At 33.1% G+C, this 16,274-nt stretch overlaps 1 protein-coding gene across 3 annotated transcripts in view; it reads left to right on the top strand.

Annotated features, from left to right (window-relative positions):
- Rab3 (RAS oncogene family member Rab3) overlaps positions 1-15,317 on the top strand; it is a 111,466-nt gene extending 96,149 nt beyond the window's left edge. For all 3 annotated transcript variants that reach the window (XM_076496950.1, XM_076496949.1, XM_076496951.1), the window contains 3 exons: positions 518-742; positions 5,153-5,271; positions 10,699-15,317. In XM_076496950.1, coding sequence (XP_076353065.1) covers positions 518-742; positions 5,153-5,271; positions 10,699-11,011 — 657 coding nt within the window. In that variant the 3' untranslated portion in view covers positions 11,012-15,317. The remainder of the gene's footprint in view (positions 1-517; positions 743-5,152; positions 5,272-10,698) is intronic.
- Positions 15,318-16,274: the final 957 nt, after the last annotated feature.

The raw sequence follows: 16,274 nt of genomic DNA on the forward strand, positions 1-16,274 counted from the left end.
TTGATTGAAACCAGATTTAATACTTAATTTTCAGTCTATTTGCTAAAATTCTATAACATTCTGATATTTAAGGCCTGTTATAACAGTAGTAAAATCCACTGTACTGTAGAACAAGTATGACAAGTCATTTAAAGTTTAGTAGGTACAGGTGTATTATGTAGTGTTCCATTATTAAGGCACTGTGATAATTTAAGAATCAGATCAATCAAATCTGTGTACGTGCTTTAAAACATGTAAGTACTCTAGGGTGAACTTACTGGAGTTTGGTCTATTTTCATTACTCAGTATGTTAGTCAAGTTTCACATTTTGAGTTATTTCTGGAACTGTTCTGAAACATGTAAAGCTCATCTTATATTTAAAATTAGTAGGTGAAATTGTGTAGCTGAGATACTGTAATAGATGTATGGAAAAATGTGATTTTACATGTTTTAACTCGTAACGTGTGTATTTTGAATGTTTTTTGTAACGTGTATTTTGAATGTTTTTTGTAACGTGTGTATTTTGAATGTTTTTCAGATGCCAGCAGGTCAAGAACAGAAGTGGCAGAGAGATGCAGCTGATCAGAACTTTGATTATATGTTTAAAATTTTAATAATTGGAAACAGTAGTGTTGGAAAGACCTCGTTTCTGTTTAGATATGCGGATGATTCTTTTACATCAGCCTTTGTCAGCACTGTTGGTATTGACTTCAAAGTGAAAACAGTTTTTAGACAAGACAAGAGAGTTAAACTTCAGATATGGGTTAGTTGTTTTCACAAATGCAACAGGTTTTGTAGTAAACACTCGCATACTATGAGCTTGGTCTGGGCTACAATCAGTGTGTTTTTGGTATGGCATAAATAATACCTTTCTAATTTACATACAGTGTGGGTTTTTTGAACAAGGTTAAATATTGGTGTGTACATTATATACTTTGAATTATTTAATTCATGCTAGAAAAACAGGTTTTATCCACAACAAGAAAATTTTCCTTTAAATTTGCTACTGTATTTATCTGAGATAATATAGGAGAACAAAGGAAAAGCAGTTTTTTAAAAATAACAATACTGAATATTTCATTATAAAGCAATGTTTTATTATGTTGTAAGCAGTTTGTCATCGAGATTTAAACCAGTTCTCTGTTTCTCGTACGTGAATGCTGATTTATAAAAGATTAATTCTTCTTACGAGTAGAAGGCATATGTTTTACTGTCTAGAAAGTTCTATATTGAAAAAGTAACAGAAGAGTGAACCCTAATACATCTTACTTTATGTATAAAATCCATTGCTTTTACTCAGCTTGGATCAAAAGTGGGAAGTTGGTGAAACTTAAAAATTACTGATGTTCAAATGATGTATCTTATACCTTAATTGTTTTCATTATTAAGGTTGTAAGTCTGTACAATGCAACCTTAACTAACACTTTTTATGCTTAACTGTAAATGTTTAATAGCTATTGTTCTTTTCCGTATGGTAAAAACAATGAATATTTCCTTTTTGTTCAGGTTTTTTTAATTCTTTGTTAAGCAGTTAGTACCACAGCTCTCTTTACTGCAAATAAGCAAATTTTAATAACATTACATTTTTCTACATTCTCTAGTTTCTGTTGAGTATGTAGGTGGAATGGGGTCAACAAATGGTGAAACTGTATTTTTTATTTTAACACAATTTTTCTAATTTATTAATTTTTGCTCTCACAATGACACATTATTTGAATTGTTCTCTAGTTATCTAAAGATTTTAAAGATAGCCAATACTAAGATGGTTCTTGTTTCAAAATTAATGTAAAACCAATTTTTGTGCTTTATGAGTGTATGTATTAGGTTGGAGATATGGGTCATAATGTGTAAAATGTTGCTTTGAAAGTAAGTATTGTCTGTTTGTTTGTTTTTTACACATTTAAGCAGTATAAAAAAACCAAAACATTGAAAATTCTTTTACAGTTGAATCTTTTCTTGCACAAAGCTATCTTGATCTTTTTGTGTCCTCTAAGCATTACTGAAAAAGTTATATTGTTTATCACACCAGTCTTATCTATCTAAGCTTATTATGTATCATTATTGCACATGTACATGGCATGTGATTACTTTCCACCAATAACATTGCATGACTTGTGTAAGTAACTCACCCTGACATTCTCACTGCATCCTTTAGATGTGTTATTTTATATCTAGCTGCCATTTCTGATTGAGCTTCTTTGCTATTTATAAGATTTTGTATTTTTGTTTAACAATTTTTAGTTTCTGTGGTTGCATTCAATTGTTTTAATTTTGTTCATATTTTCTTGCTAAATTATGAGATATTCAATGTGTCAAACACAGAAGTTTCAGTTAGAGTCAGCAACATTACCCATCTCTGTCCCTTACATACATTCCAGCAAACCCCAAGATCCACTAACTTTGGTTCCAGGTACAGACACTACCTCAGTTACATCTTCTCCCACTCCAAGATGCAAAATGATCATTTATTCATGTCCTCCATTGCTGGAATCCTCTTCCAAAAGCAAAGACCTGCCCAATGGACAGTAAAGAAAAAAGACGTGGTCATAAACAGAAGGGTTCTCCACTCAATTCGCCTACACATAAATAAAAATGGCCACCTTGAAACAATGGAACTGTCGAGGTTTATGTTCTAATCTGGATGACACTGATTACTTCCTACCATTCTGTATGTCTTTCCTTACAAGAAACATTTCTGAAACCTGCCGATACAGTCACCTTTCGGCAGTTTTCTCTGTACAGAAATGACAGGCTGTGTGATGGGTGAGTACATGGAGGGGTGGCAGTGTTGGTTGATCAGCATGTGCCCACCCTGTCTTTGTCACTCGACACACTCTTGTCAGAGGTATGTATTTGCTCCCCTGTACTTTTTTCAGGTGAATTCATGTTCCTCCTTAGGTCCATTATGGGTCATTTGTCAGTCTTTATCCTTTCCCTTAATACCTGACTCTTGCATTGTTGATTAGAAATACATTACTTGTAGTGGTGCATCTCCCCATTCACCCCTGTGGGACCTGCATCAGGCCCTTTTCCTACACAGTACTTTATTTTGGGGTTGCCCTGATTCTTTGGAATGGTGTGGTTAGATTGTATTCTTCCTTGTCTTTTCTGGTTAATCCTTTATCTCACTCTCCCTCTTTCTCCCACAAGTCACTCCTAGTTTCCACCTTCATTCAACATTTCACAGGCCCTTGCCTTCATCCTGGTGCTCCCAACTCTATCTGCATCCAGACTGACCAAATCTAGCATTATAGATGATGCTACAGTAGTGTCCATACCCAACTCTATCTGCATCCAGACTGACCAAAGCTAGCATTATAGATGATGCTACAGTAGTGTCCATACCCAACTCTATCTCTGCATCCAGACTGACCAAAGCTAGCATTATAGATGATGCTACAGTAGTGTCCATACCCAACTCTATCTCTGCATCCAGACTGACCAAAGCTAGCATTATAGATGATGCTACAGCAGTGTCCATACCCAACTCTATCTCTGCATCCAGACTGACCAAAGCTAGCATTATAGATGATGCTACAGTAGTGTCCATACCCAACTCTATCTCTGCATCCAGACTGACCAAAGCTAGCATTATAGATGATGCTACAGTAGTGTCCATACCCAACTCTATCTCTGCATCCAGACTGACCAAACTGACCAAAGCTAGCATTATAGATGATGCTACAGTAGTGTTCATACCCAACTCTATATCTGCATCCAGACTGACCAAAGCTAGCATTATAGATGATGCTACAGTAGTGTCCATACCCAACTCTATCTCTGCATCCAGACTGACCAAAGCTAGCATTATAGATGATGCCACAGTAGTGTTCATACCCAACTCTATATCTGCATCCAGACTGACCAAATCTGGCATTATAGATGATGCTACAGTAGTGTCCATACCCAACTCTATCTCTGCATCCAGACTGACCAAAGCTAGCATTATAGATGATGCCACAGTAGTGTTCATACCCAACTCTATCTCTGCATCCAGAGTGACCAAAGCTAGCATTATAGATGATGATGCAGAAGTGTCCATACCATTATTTTTAAACTATTACTAAATCATTTCTCAGCAATTTCTAGAAAATGTATCAAGAGTTTTGACAAAAGTAGTGCCGGGTGCAATGAAACTAAGAATTAATAGTTGTTTTGTGTCTAAATTTTACGTAGAACGTGTGCAGTCAAGATAATTTTCAGATAATGTTGAAAAGTACCTCGCATGATGTAACTGAATTTTTGAAATATTTTAATGTATGTGCATTGTGTTTGTGTTCCGCATTCTTCTAAAAAGCATATTTTAGTGGTTGAAACCTTTTTTCTTATAGACCTATGTAATAAATACAATTATTTTCTATAGCTTTTCATTGTGTGAGACTAGAAATTTAATTGTACAAGTATATAAACTGGGTTATTTTTGTAGTTTTTAGTTTGGTATTATTGAAGTCATTTAAAAATTTTGCAACATCTAGATATAAATGTAATGGTGTAGTTGGAATACTTTTACACATTCTTATGTTGTAAACTTGAAATGGATTGGTAAATAATGAAGTCATTAAAAGTATTCAGTCTTACTGTTATGTCAGTCACCTTTACATGTCATAAACCTTACACAGTTCTGTATATAACTGTGTTGGAAATCATTGTTAGTGTTGTGTACTTTTTGATGAAAAATTTGCATTGTAAGTAGTGCATGCATTTTTAACTTGTTGCAATAAGATTTTAGGCTTAAGAAATACAGGGTGGCCCGTAAGTCCATACCCATCCATATATCTTATGTATCCAGTGTACCTGTGTTCTGTCCCTCATTCTCGCTGTATAATATTATGCGACGCCATGTTCTGCGTGACATTTTCTCAACACAACAGAGGTTATTGTTCCAAATGCCACAGCAACAGCTGCCTTCAACTCATCATTAGTATTATAATGTTGTTTAGACACACTGTGGATGGGTAGGGACTTATGGGCCACCTTGTATATTGGCTTCAAATCTGACAAATACTCAATAGCCATATTTTGTTAATAAAATTCTTCCACATGAAACAGTGATAAGCAAACTCACTGTAATCTGTACATAGAGATTATAAGCATTTGTAGATGGCTGATGAAGTATTTTTTTACTCTTATAAAAAGTGTGCTAAATTTTCATATATGTATATTTTTTTCCTAGGACACAGCAGGACAAGAACGTTATCGAACTATAACAACAGCTTATTATCGAGGAGCTATGGGCTTTATACTCATGTATGATGTCACAAATGAGGAATCTTATAACAGTGTTCAGGATTGGTAAATATGTTTGTGCATTTCTGTATCAGTATTTAATTTAAAACATTATCATTAAATGTTTGCTCATAGTGGGGAAAACCAGTTTGTCACACAAATTAGGAAAGAGGAAGATTGGTTAGGGTAAACTACTTATGCACAAACTGATGGTGTTTTATAGACTGTAAATACAGCTCAATGTATATTTTAACTCCTATAAAAAGTTGATTTAAATGCTTACAAAATAAATAAAAAATTTAGTACTTAAAAACCTGCACATTGGGATCATAAACAGTAAAGAAACAGAGCTATAGACATTTATTAAAACTACAAACTCCTATTTTGGCTCCATGATTTTACCTAGAACTAGTTGAAATGGGGATCTGTGGTTTGAGTAGTTAATATTTATGGTATATCTAGCCTTGTTTCTTTACTTTCTTCTATTATTAGTATTTGTAAGTTTTTAAATTTTTTATATATCTTGCTAGTTGTTGTTTTATGCTTGGATCACTTGACATGGTATCTAACTTTATACACTGTAATAAGTGTATCCAATAGTTAGCTGACAGAAATCTAAAAAACATCCTCAGACAAAAAGATATTCATTCTATAAATAACTTAAAACAAGACAACAACATTAAAATTATAAAATCAGATAAAGGCAATGTTATAGTTATAATGAACACAAATGAATACATTCAAAAATGAACATCTTGTCAGGTACAAACAAATTTAAACGACTAAACTCAAATCCAACAAAAACGCATGAAAACCAGTTAAACAAAATGCCACTGAAAATGAAAAAACCAACACAATCTCAGAAAACATTTATTCTTACCTATGAAAGATCGACTCATGCACACCAGAATTATATGGCACTCCTCAAACCTCACAAACCTGATTGTTCACAATGACCCATAATCAGTGATGTCGAGAAACCCACTTGTTGAGACATTTATGTGCAAAAACTGCTCGTTTGGGTTGAGAAAATATTTTACATAGAAGAGCGAACAATGTTTCGACCTTCTTGGAGATGAATTTTATTGACTTTGTATTTATTGTGAAACACGTTTGTCTTCAACTTATAGTCATCATTTCAGAATGTAACGTAACTTTAAGAATAAAGATGTAGTTTTATAGTATGGTATTCATGAGTGGCTCTTAGGTTGACTGAAATATTCCAACAGTTATTTTTTGCAGTGAGTTGTATTAGTAGCTCTGAGATTTGGCTGTGGGTGAAACACAGTTAATCTGTTAAAGATTTATAAAACAGTTTAACTTGATAAAGAATTTTAAACTTTCCCATCACTGAAGGTGGGTTATTTGCTTGTTTTACTCTTGCTTGGTTCAATTGACCAATCACATGACTACTTTGTACTCTTTATAGTTTTGATATAATAAGCTTTTAACATTGTATGTATATCTTCACAGAATGTGGCAGATTACAGTAAACTTTACAAGTCTTCTCACATACACCAAATTATATTTTTAGTGAAGCACTTTTAATGAAGATTTGTTCATGAAAGTATTGAGTTTTTTTTAATTAGTCCGAGTGCAAAGTGACTTTTGATGTTAAGATTTAAAACTATTTTACTTTGTCTCAAAAATCTCGTATGTGATTTCCATAATCTCTGAAAAAAACCCTAAATACATTTCAAATGATTTTCCTGCAAATATTTATCTGTTATTTTTCTCTACACTAACTCTATGTAAGGTTGATCAATTTGACTGACCTCATAATCACCAAGAAAAAAATGAAAATAAGTTTAATATACCCTTTTTTTAAATTTGTAAATAACTCCAAATTGTAACATGAAATTACATTCATTTATCCTAAGTAGCTTTAAACTCTTAACAGTATACATCTGTTAATACTTAAATTTTATTGTGTTATTACCCTTTGACTATCTAACTGATGTTAATGGTGTTATAAAGTTTTAAATTGTTTGGAGAACATGAGAGTAATGCTAGACAATAAAATTGTATAACCTCCAAGTTACACATGCATGTCTTGTGAAAATATTTATTTATTTTAACCTTACCTTAATTAACCTGAAAAGTTTCCTATTATAATGTTCTAATTACTTTTGTAATAAATTAATAATAAACAAGAAATATAGCACTTCCTTCAGCTTCTATTGTCAACTGTTGATATTTATATCTGGTTTTTTATACTAATGATAAAACTCACTCAGTTATCTAATTAATAACATGCAAAAAGCAGATAATATCCTATAACTATCACAGTCGATGTGCTTCCTGTAGAAATGAAACTTGTACTGAGAGAAAGTTACAATCCTCTGTACAGAAAACATTTAAACATAAAATGTCATGTGATAGATGAAACCTTCACGTTATGTTAAATGTAAGAGAGCGTTATTAATAAATCCTGAAAGAGAGAATGTGACAGCTGTGGCCAAGTGCATCCAATTTTCTCTTTAGTGGCTCTGTAATCAAAGGAAGTTGAAGGCTGTGGCCAAGTGCATCCAATTTTCTCTTTAGTGGCTCTGTAATCAAAGGAAGTTGAAGGCTGTGGCCAAGTGCATCCAATTTTCTCTTTAGTGGCTCTGTAATCAAAGGAAGTTGAAGGCTGTGGCCAAGTGCATCCAATTTTCTCTTTAGTGGCTCTGTAATCAAAGGAAGTTGAAGGCTGTGGCCAAGTGCATCCAATTTTCTCTTTAGTGGCTCTGTAATCAAAGGAAGTTGAAGGCTGTGGCCAAGTGCATCCAATTTTCTCTTTAGTGGCTCTGTAATCAAAGGAAGTTGAAGGCTGTGGCCAAGTGCATCCAATTTTCTCTTTAGTGGCTCTGTAATCAAAGGAAGTTGAAGGCTGTGGCCAAGTGCATCCATTTTCTCTTTAGTGGCTCTGTAATCAAAGGAAGTTGAAGGCTGTGGCCAAGTGCATCCAATTTTCTCTTTAGTGGCTCTGTAATCAAAGGAAGTTGAAGGCTGTGGCCAAGTGCATCCAATTTTCTCTTTAGTGGCTCTGTAATCAAAGGAAGTTGAAGGCTGTGGCCAAGTGCATCCAATTTTCTCTTTAGTGGCTCTGTAATCAAAGGAAGTTGAAGGCTGTGGCCAAGTGCATCCAATTTTCTCTTTAGTGGCTCTGTAATCAAAGGAAGTTGAAGGCTGTGGCCAAGTGCATCCAATTTTCTCTTTAGTGGCTCTGTAATCAAAGGAAGTTGAAGGCTGTGGCCAAGTGCATCCAATTTTCTCTTTAGTGGCTCTGTAATCAAAGGAAGTTGAAGGCTGTGGCCAAGTGCATCCAATTTTCTCTTTAGTGGCTCTGTAATCAAAGGAAGTTGAAGGCTGTGGCCAAGTGCATCCAATTTTCTCTTTAGTGGCTCTGTAATCAAAGGAAGTTGAAGGCTGTGGCCAAGTGCATCCAATTTTCTCTTTAGTGGCTCTGTAATCAAAGGAAGTTGAAGGCTGTGGCCAAGTGCATCCAATTTTCTCTTTAGTGGCTCTGTAATCAAAGGAAGTTGAAGGCTGTGGCCAAGTGCATCCAATTTTCCAATTTTCTTTAGTGGCTCTGTAATCAAAGGAAGTTGAAGGCTGTGGCCAAGTGCATCCAATTTTCTCTTTAGTGGCTCTGTAATCAAAGGAAGTTGAAGGCTGTGGCCAAGTGCATCCAATTTTCTCTTTAGTGGCTCTGTAATCAAAGGAAGTTGAAGGCTGTGGCCAAGTGCATCCAATTTTCTCTTTAGTGGCTCTGTAATCAAAGGAAGTTGAAGGCTGTGGCCAAGTGCATCCAATTTTCTCTTTAGTGGCTCTGTAATCAAAGGAAGTTGAAGGCTGTGGCCAAGTGCATCCAATTTTCTCTTTAGTGGCTCTGTAATCAAAGGAAGTTGAAGGCTGTGGCCAAGTGCATCCAATTTTCTCTTTAGTGGCTCTGTAATCAAAGGAAGTTGAAGGCTGTGGCCAAGTGCATCCAATTTTCTCTTTAGTGGCTCTGTAATCAAAGGAAGTTGAAGGCTGTGGCCAAGTGCATCCAATTTTCTCTTTAGTGGCTCTGTAATCAAAGGAAGTTGAAGGCTGTGGCCAAGTGCATCCAATTTTCTCTTTAGTGGCTCTGTAATCAAAGGAAGTTGAAGGCTGTGGCCAAGTGCATCCAATTTTCTCTTTAGTGGCTCTGTAATCAAAGGAAGTTGAAGGCTGTGGCCAAGTGCATCCAATTTTCTCTTTAGTGGCTCTGTAATCAAAGGAAGTTGAAGGCTGTGGCCAAGTGCATCCAATTTTCTCTTTAGTGGCTCTGTAATCAAAGGAAGTTGAAGGCTGTGGCCAAGTGCATCCAATTTTCTCTTTAGTGGCTCTGTAATCAAAGGAAGTTGAAGGCTGTGGCCAAGTGCATCCAATTTTCTCTTTAGTGGCTCTGTAATCAAAGGAAGTTGAAGGCTGTGGCCAAGTGCATCCAATTTTCTCTTTAGTGGCTCTGTAATCAAAGGAAGTTGAAGGCTGTGGCCAAGTGCATCCAATTTTCTCTTTAGTGGCTCTGTAATCAAAGGAAGTTGAAGGCTGTGGCCAAGTGCATCCAATTTTCTCTTTAGTGGCTCTGTAATCAAAGGAAGTTGAAGGCTGTGAAAATTATGCTTTGTTTGAGTGATGACAACCTTATAGTGAGTAAAGTTGCATATTTATCGGAGGGGGTGGTGTATAAATTTGAGAAGAGGGAATGCCTAGAGAAAAAAATATATTTTTTCTTGTAAGGGAAAATTGAAAATTCTTTAAATATTGCTAAAGAATCTGAAACTTGTATGTTATTAAAATATGGATTATTAGCTAAGATTATGCTCTATAATTATTGATGTAACACAACAAGTTATTTAAATAAATGTTGATTGTAACTCACTCAAAACCATGTGACATGCAGTAAAGCATGCCCATAGAGTAAGGGCTAAAATAATTTCAGTTGAAATTTACAGGGTAACTTGTTGCTCATTTTTAACAGAAATAACTTTTAATTGTTTGTAATTACTAAGTTGTTATTAATTTCTTTTTTCTCTATCATCTCGTTGATTATTCATTTAATTAGGAACCCATTATTATTATACGTAAAAATAATTTGTGTTTAGACATGTCAAATATGCTTTAATACAGTTAATTATCAGAATACGTTTTAATATTTAAATTGACTTGACAAGTTAGTGTGTTTTTTGTGCTCGTATTTAATGTAAGTGAGAAACTATTTAGTGAATTTAAAATGTATTTGCACATAGCATTATAAGTGTGACAGTCAATCCCTTTGTGTGAATGGTTGTTGGCAAGGTGGTGCTAATTGGTTGCCTTTGCTCTGTTGGTCAGTAGTTTCTAGTTTTATCATGTATTCAAATATTCTTGGAGATTTAATGAAATTATAATAAATACTGGGCACATGTAGAACTTGAAGCTGGTGCTATTACATATGATAGTCTTATTGTGTTTAGGATTAAATAAAATGTATTTCTTTTTTAGGGTAACTCAGATTAAGACCTATTCCTGGGACAATGCGCAGGTGATTCTAGTAGGAAATAAATGCGACATGGAAGACGAGCGTGTCGTTTCAACAGAACGAGGGAAGCAGCTAGCCGATCAACTCGGCCTCGAGTTTTTTGAAACATCAGCTAAGGAAAACATCAATGTTAAAGTTGTATTTGAGCGTCTGGTAGACATTATTTGTGACAAGATGTCTGAAAGTTTGGACTCTGACCCAAATCTTGTCAGTGCTTCCAAAGGCACTAGGCTGACAGAGAATCCTGCTCCTGCAAGTGGTGGCTGCCAGTGTTAGACCCTCTTCTTTACCCTGTATTCTCTGGAGCTTTGTCTGTATCATCAGTATGAGCGGTTTCTTCAGTGTAAATTAAAGTTTTTTTGCTTTTGGAAGAGTATAATTGGTTAATTTATGCTTTATAAATGTGTTGATGTGAGAAATAAATATTGTTATTATAAAATTATTTACTGATGCATCAAGTAACTTGTCAAGTGTACTTCGTTCTCATTGGGAACGTTTTCCAAAACATTTACCGTCAGGAATGCTGTAAGTGATTGAAGGGGTTTTTACATGTAGCTGGTTGTTTTACCACATAATTACACATGATATATTGTAATTTATCTAGAGTTATAAACAGGTTCAATATTTTTCATTTTTGCTCTAGTGTAAGCTTCACTGGAATACAAGAAAAACTTTAAAACAATTATTGTATGACTGGTTTGTGATAAAGTGGGATATAAGAGTTTAAAAATAAGTAAAAACAGTTACATTGTTCTGTGAACTAATGTTCAGCTCCATATTGACACTAATAGTATGATGTTGGCCTTTAAACAAAGACACTTGAATGGATATGTATTGTGTCTTTAGTTTTTTCTCTTGGTAGTAAGAATGTGAAATTATGTGGTTTGTTAAATGTTTTAGCTTATTTTATTTAGTAAATTCTTTTGAGAGGTTAGTATCATTATTATATGACCATTATAATCTTTTGTAAGGTTTATTTTTGTGCTTAAATGAGTTGTTTTAACTTAATAAGCATTTTGAAAATTTTTAAATATTCAGGTTAAAATTTTGGTGCATGTATATTCTTAAGTAATTAGGGTAAATGTGGAGTTAAGAATGTTTTATTTATTTTTTGTTTGGGTAAAACAGAACCTGGTTACGTAAGAGAGATTTATATATTATTTAGTACCCCCAGAGTAAGTAATATTAAGTATGTAGGTTATCAAATTCTGGACCAAATATACATCATTCTATATATAATCAGTATTAATAAGCAGGTTACGATTTCACATGGTTTACATGTGTGAATGATGAAAACCTTCATACACAGAATTGTACTGCTTGGCATTAATGTTTGTACTTGACAAAATATTTTCAACATTCCAACATAAAAATACAACAGATGTGAATCAAATCCTTTATTCATGTTTATATTTGAGAGTTTTCATTTTTAATAGATTAATGATGAAATGGGTTAGACTTGAGCAGATATTTTTACTAGTTAAGTTTGTGATTTGTTTCTAGTCAGTGTTTGTCTGATGAGACATCTAAGTTTGATAAACTTGTGTATCAGGGACATTCCACCCTCAGCATGTGATGGACTTCAGTAGTTTAAAGTCTGACAAACTATGTTTGTACAGTGGCTTTGTAGTAGTAAGAATCATGTGATTTGAAAACATTCCACCCTCAGCATGTGATGGACTTCAGTAGTTTAAAGTCTGACAAACTGTATTTATACAGTGGCTTTCTAGTAGTAAGAATCATGTGACTCGAGAAACATTCCACCCTCAACATGTGTAGTTTACTCTAAAGTTTGACAAACTGTGTTTGTACAGTGGCTTTGTAGTAGTAAGAATCATGTGACTCAAGAAACATTCCATCCTCAACATGTGTAGTTTACTCTAAAGTTTGACAAACTGTGTTTGTACAGTGGCTTTGTAGTAGTAAGAATCATGTGACTCGAGAAACATTCCACCCTCAGCATGTGATGGACTTCAGTAGTTTAAAGTCTGACAAACTGTGTTTGTACAGTGGCTTTGTGTTAGTAAGAATCATGTGACTCGAGAAACATTCCATCCTCAACATGTGTAGTTTACTCTAAAGTTTGACAAACTGTGTTTGTACAGTGGCTTTGTGGTAGTAAGAATCATGTGACTCGAGAAACATTCCACCCTCAACATGTGATGGACTTCAGTAGTTTACTCTAAAGTCTGACAAACTGTGTTTGTACAGTGGCTTTGTAGTATTAAGAATCATGATTTAAGAAACATATAAAGTCATGTGGGAAGAAAACCTTTAACTGAACTGAGACTTGTGACATTTGTTCCTGTCTTCATCGTGGATAAAAAAAATGACAAGTGCAGATATGAACTGAAGTCATTTCTGTTTGTACAATTACTAATATGGTTATTTCACTTTGTTCAGAAGTGTAAGGAAATGTTACACAAACAAAAGTGTGACTAATGTGAGGGTATTAATTATAATTTGTTTCTTTTAATGTATTAATATATATTTCTCTGCAACATTGGTAATATTATGTTTTCGGAAGTTAGTTATCTTAAATTTTCATGCATTTGATAGTTTTTATCTCTGTTTAAAATATTGTTAATGTTACTTTAGTGTTTCCTTGTGAAGGAATGTGTGTTCATTTTATAAGGTAACAAAACTGTGTGTTAGGTATTCTGATCTCAGTGCAGTTTATGTTACATTATTGAAAATTATACATGTTTGTTATTTTGTTTCTTTAAATGAGCACAAAGAAATCCTGTTTGTTCCTGTTGGTGCATTTAATTTGTTTTCATTAAGTTTTTAACTTGTGATCCTGTTTTCATGTTATGCTGTGAAACAACCATTAGCAAAAACCTTACCAAAATACACATTATACATCTAAATAGTAAGTTGTGTCATGGTCAGTTTGTGAAATTATTATATAACCTGTTTTATATCTAACGTACATTCCTCTATCACTTTTCTCACAAAATCTTGGTGATTATATGTGAGGTAGCAGCATTTGTTGCACATGTGGACAAGAAGTCTGCCCGAATATACTAAGTTGTTAATGAAAAATGTAATCGATTACAGTTGTGCACAGATGTTGACCATTTGAAACACAGATGTTGACCATTTGAAAGAAAGATGAAACTTATACACTTGAAAACAAATTTCTCAGATTGTTAAAACTGGTAATTCATACAGTTAAGTGAATTTTTTTTTCCATGATAAGTGAAAGCTCTCTTAAGTGATTTAATGGATAACTTAATTCAGCAAAAAAAAATTAATAGATGCTTCTTAGGTAAACTAAAAGTAGAAGTTATAGTGTTGAGGTTCATGAATAGTAAAAATTTTAAATTTTGGAGTAAAAAAAATGCCATTTCTCTGTTCTTTTGCAGTTGTATTTTCTGTTTAAACTTGTAATGCAGAATGTTTGTGTTGTCATTTCCAAAGTTGATGCACATGCTTATAAGTACATTTATTTTAAAGATGGAATTACTTTAATTTCTCTGAATAATTTTCTATATTTGGATTTTACTAAAAACTAACCCATTGTATGTTTTTATAAAACTAAAAACTAGAACTAAACTTTTACAAAGGCAGCTTTTTATTAGTAGCTGATCTAAAGCAGGTTTACAAGCTGTCTTGTCTAAAATATGAAATAAAGTAAAGATTTTGAAAGTAAAGAAAACAGTTAAAAGTGACAAAGAAATAGTTTTATGTTTTTTAACCAGTTTTTAGTTCTTGAAACAGTTTAAACAAGTGGTATGCTATAAATTCCTGTTTAAACTGTAATCTTAATTTAGTTCTTGAAACAGTTATGGGACTTTTGTTTTCTTGTAAAAACAAGTGGTACGTTATAAATTCCTGTTTAAACTGTAATCATTATTGTTGACAATTTAAATGATGGTATAATTTGTAGAAGGCATGATTTACCTTTTAATGTTTATTTGTAAAAACATACAATAAGGTAATGATTCTTTGAATGATGTCCTTTTTTGACAGCTGTTATTTATTAATGTCATCAGTAATACCCTCTTGTTTTTAAAGTGTGAAATATATTCATACATTCAGTGGATAAACTTGGAAGAATTGAGCAGATTTTAAAAAAACAATACTTTTGTTAAAATGGAATTTTGGAATGTTTTATTTTCAAGATTGACTAAAATATTCAAGTATATTTTGTGCAAAATTGTACAGCACACAAAATTATGTATTTTAAACAATTGTTAAATCAGAATAGTTTTATCTGTTTGTGGTTCTATCTAGTCATAGGTTTCAGTATTTGGTTAAGCTATTGTATTGTTGTCAAAGTAAATTCTAGTCATTTTAAATTAGTTATTACTAAGTGTTGGGATTGTGAATGTTTATTTAAACAATGTCAGCTCACTGTTTCTCCATTTCAATGGACACCTGATAAACTATTAATGAAAGCACCATTAACTGTATTAGTGATGTTTAAAACTAAATGAACATTGTACTGCAGTCATTACCTTTATGATGTACTGCCACAGTTATAGTTGTTAGAGAAGATGGAAATTAGTATGTACTTGTATAATAGAAGTAACACTCAATGTATCTGTGTTTTGTCATTAAAAGTAGTGAAGATAAATGGTTTTTGTGTTTTCATGATGTTACTACTGTTTACCTCCATTAACACAATACACATTATTAATACAAGTTTACTGACAGAAGCAAAAGTGGTGTGAATACTAGAAATATTCAAAAATTTATTTGATCCAAAAATGGATACACTGCTGATAGAAAATGGCAACCAATACACTGTATAAAACTACATTGAAATAACTTGCTTTAATAACAAAAGTTAATTTTATTTATTAGAAATAACAGTTTTAGAATCTTGAGTCTGTTGTTAACATTTCTAGCAGTTTGTACATAAAGGAAACTTGAAACTAAATTGTTACCACTAATGATGTCGGGATTAGAAACTTGCCTGTTTCTTATTGTGCTAAAATAATTATACATCCAATTAAAAATATTGGGATTTCATGTTTTATTACAGGTGCAGCTTGTGACCAACATATAATGTCTTCAGTAGTTGCAAAATGGCTCCTTGAATGTTTTTATGTAGACAACAATTTTTATTTGATTATACAGCTATTAAATGGTAGGTTGAGAATCCTCATCAATCACCCTGTTGTTGAATATTTGTACTAAGGTAGAGGCAAAATACCATTAGATAATATTGTTTGTGATATGTAATTCCTTGCCAGTTGCAGGTTTTTTGTTGTTTTTTCTGGCGTTTGAGTTTTTAAAACTTAGTCACACTTGTTTTATAGCATCCTATCTGTAAAATATGAACAGTTTCACATTTTGTTTGAAATATCAACTATCTCGTTTGCAAACCCAAATTCAACTGGGTGAAAAGAATGATCACCCAAATTTTACCTGATATAGGTTTTAAGATATATTTAAATAATATTTTTATTTATAGATGTAAATTTATTATAAATAAATGTATTGTCTCCATTTGTGACTCAGTTTTATTTAGTTTTGAAATTGTACTCTACACATAAGTAAATATAAAAGCGCTTTATTTTCACCATGA

The sequence above is a fragment of the Tachypleus tridentatus genome, chromosome 4 (genome assembly GCF_004210375.1).
Source record: "Tachypleus tridentatus isolate NWPU-2018 chromosome 4, ASM421037v1, whole genome shotgun sequence".
Classification (NCBI taxonomy): domain Eukaryota; kingdom Metazoa; phylum Arthropoda; class Merostomata; order Xiphosura; family Limulidae; genus Tachypleus; species Tachypleus tridentatus.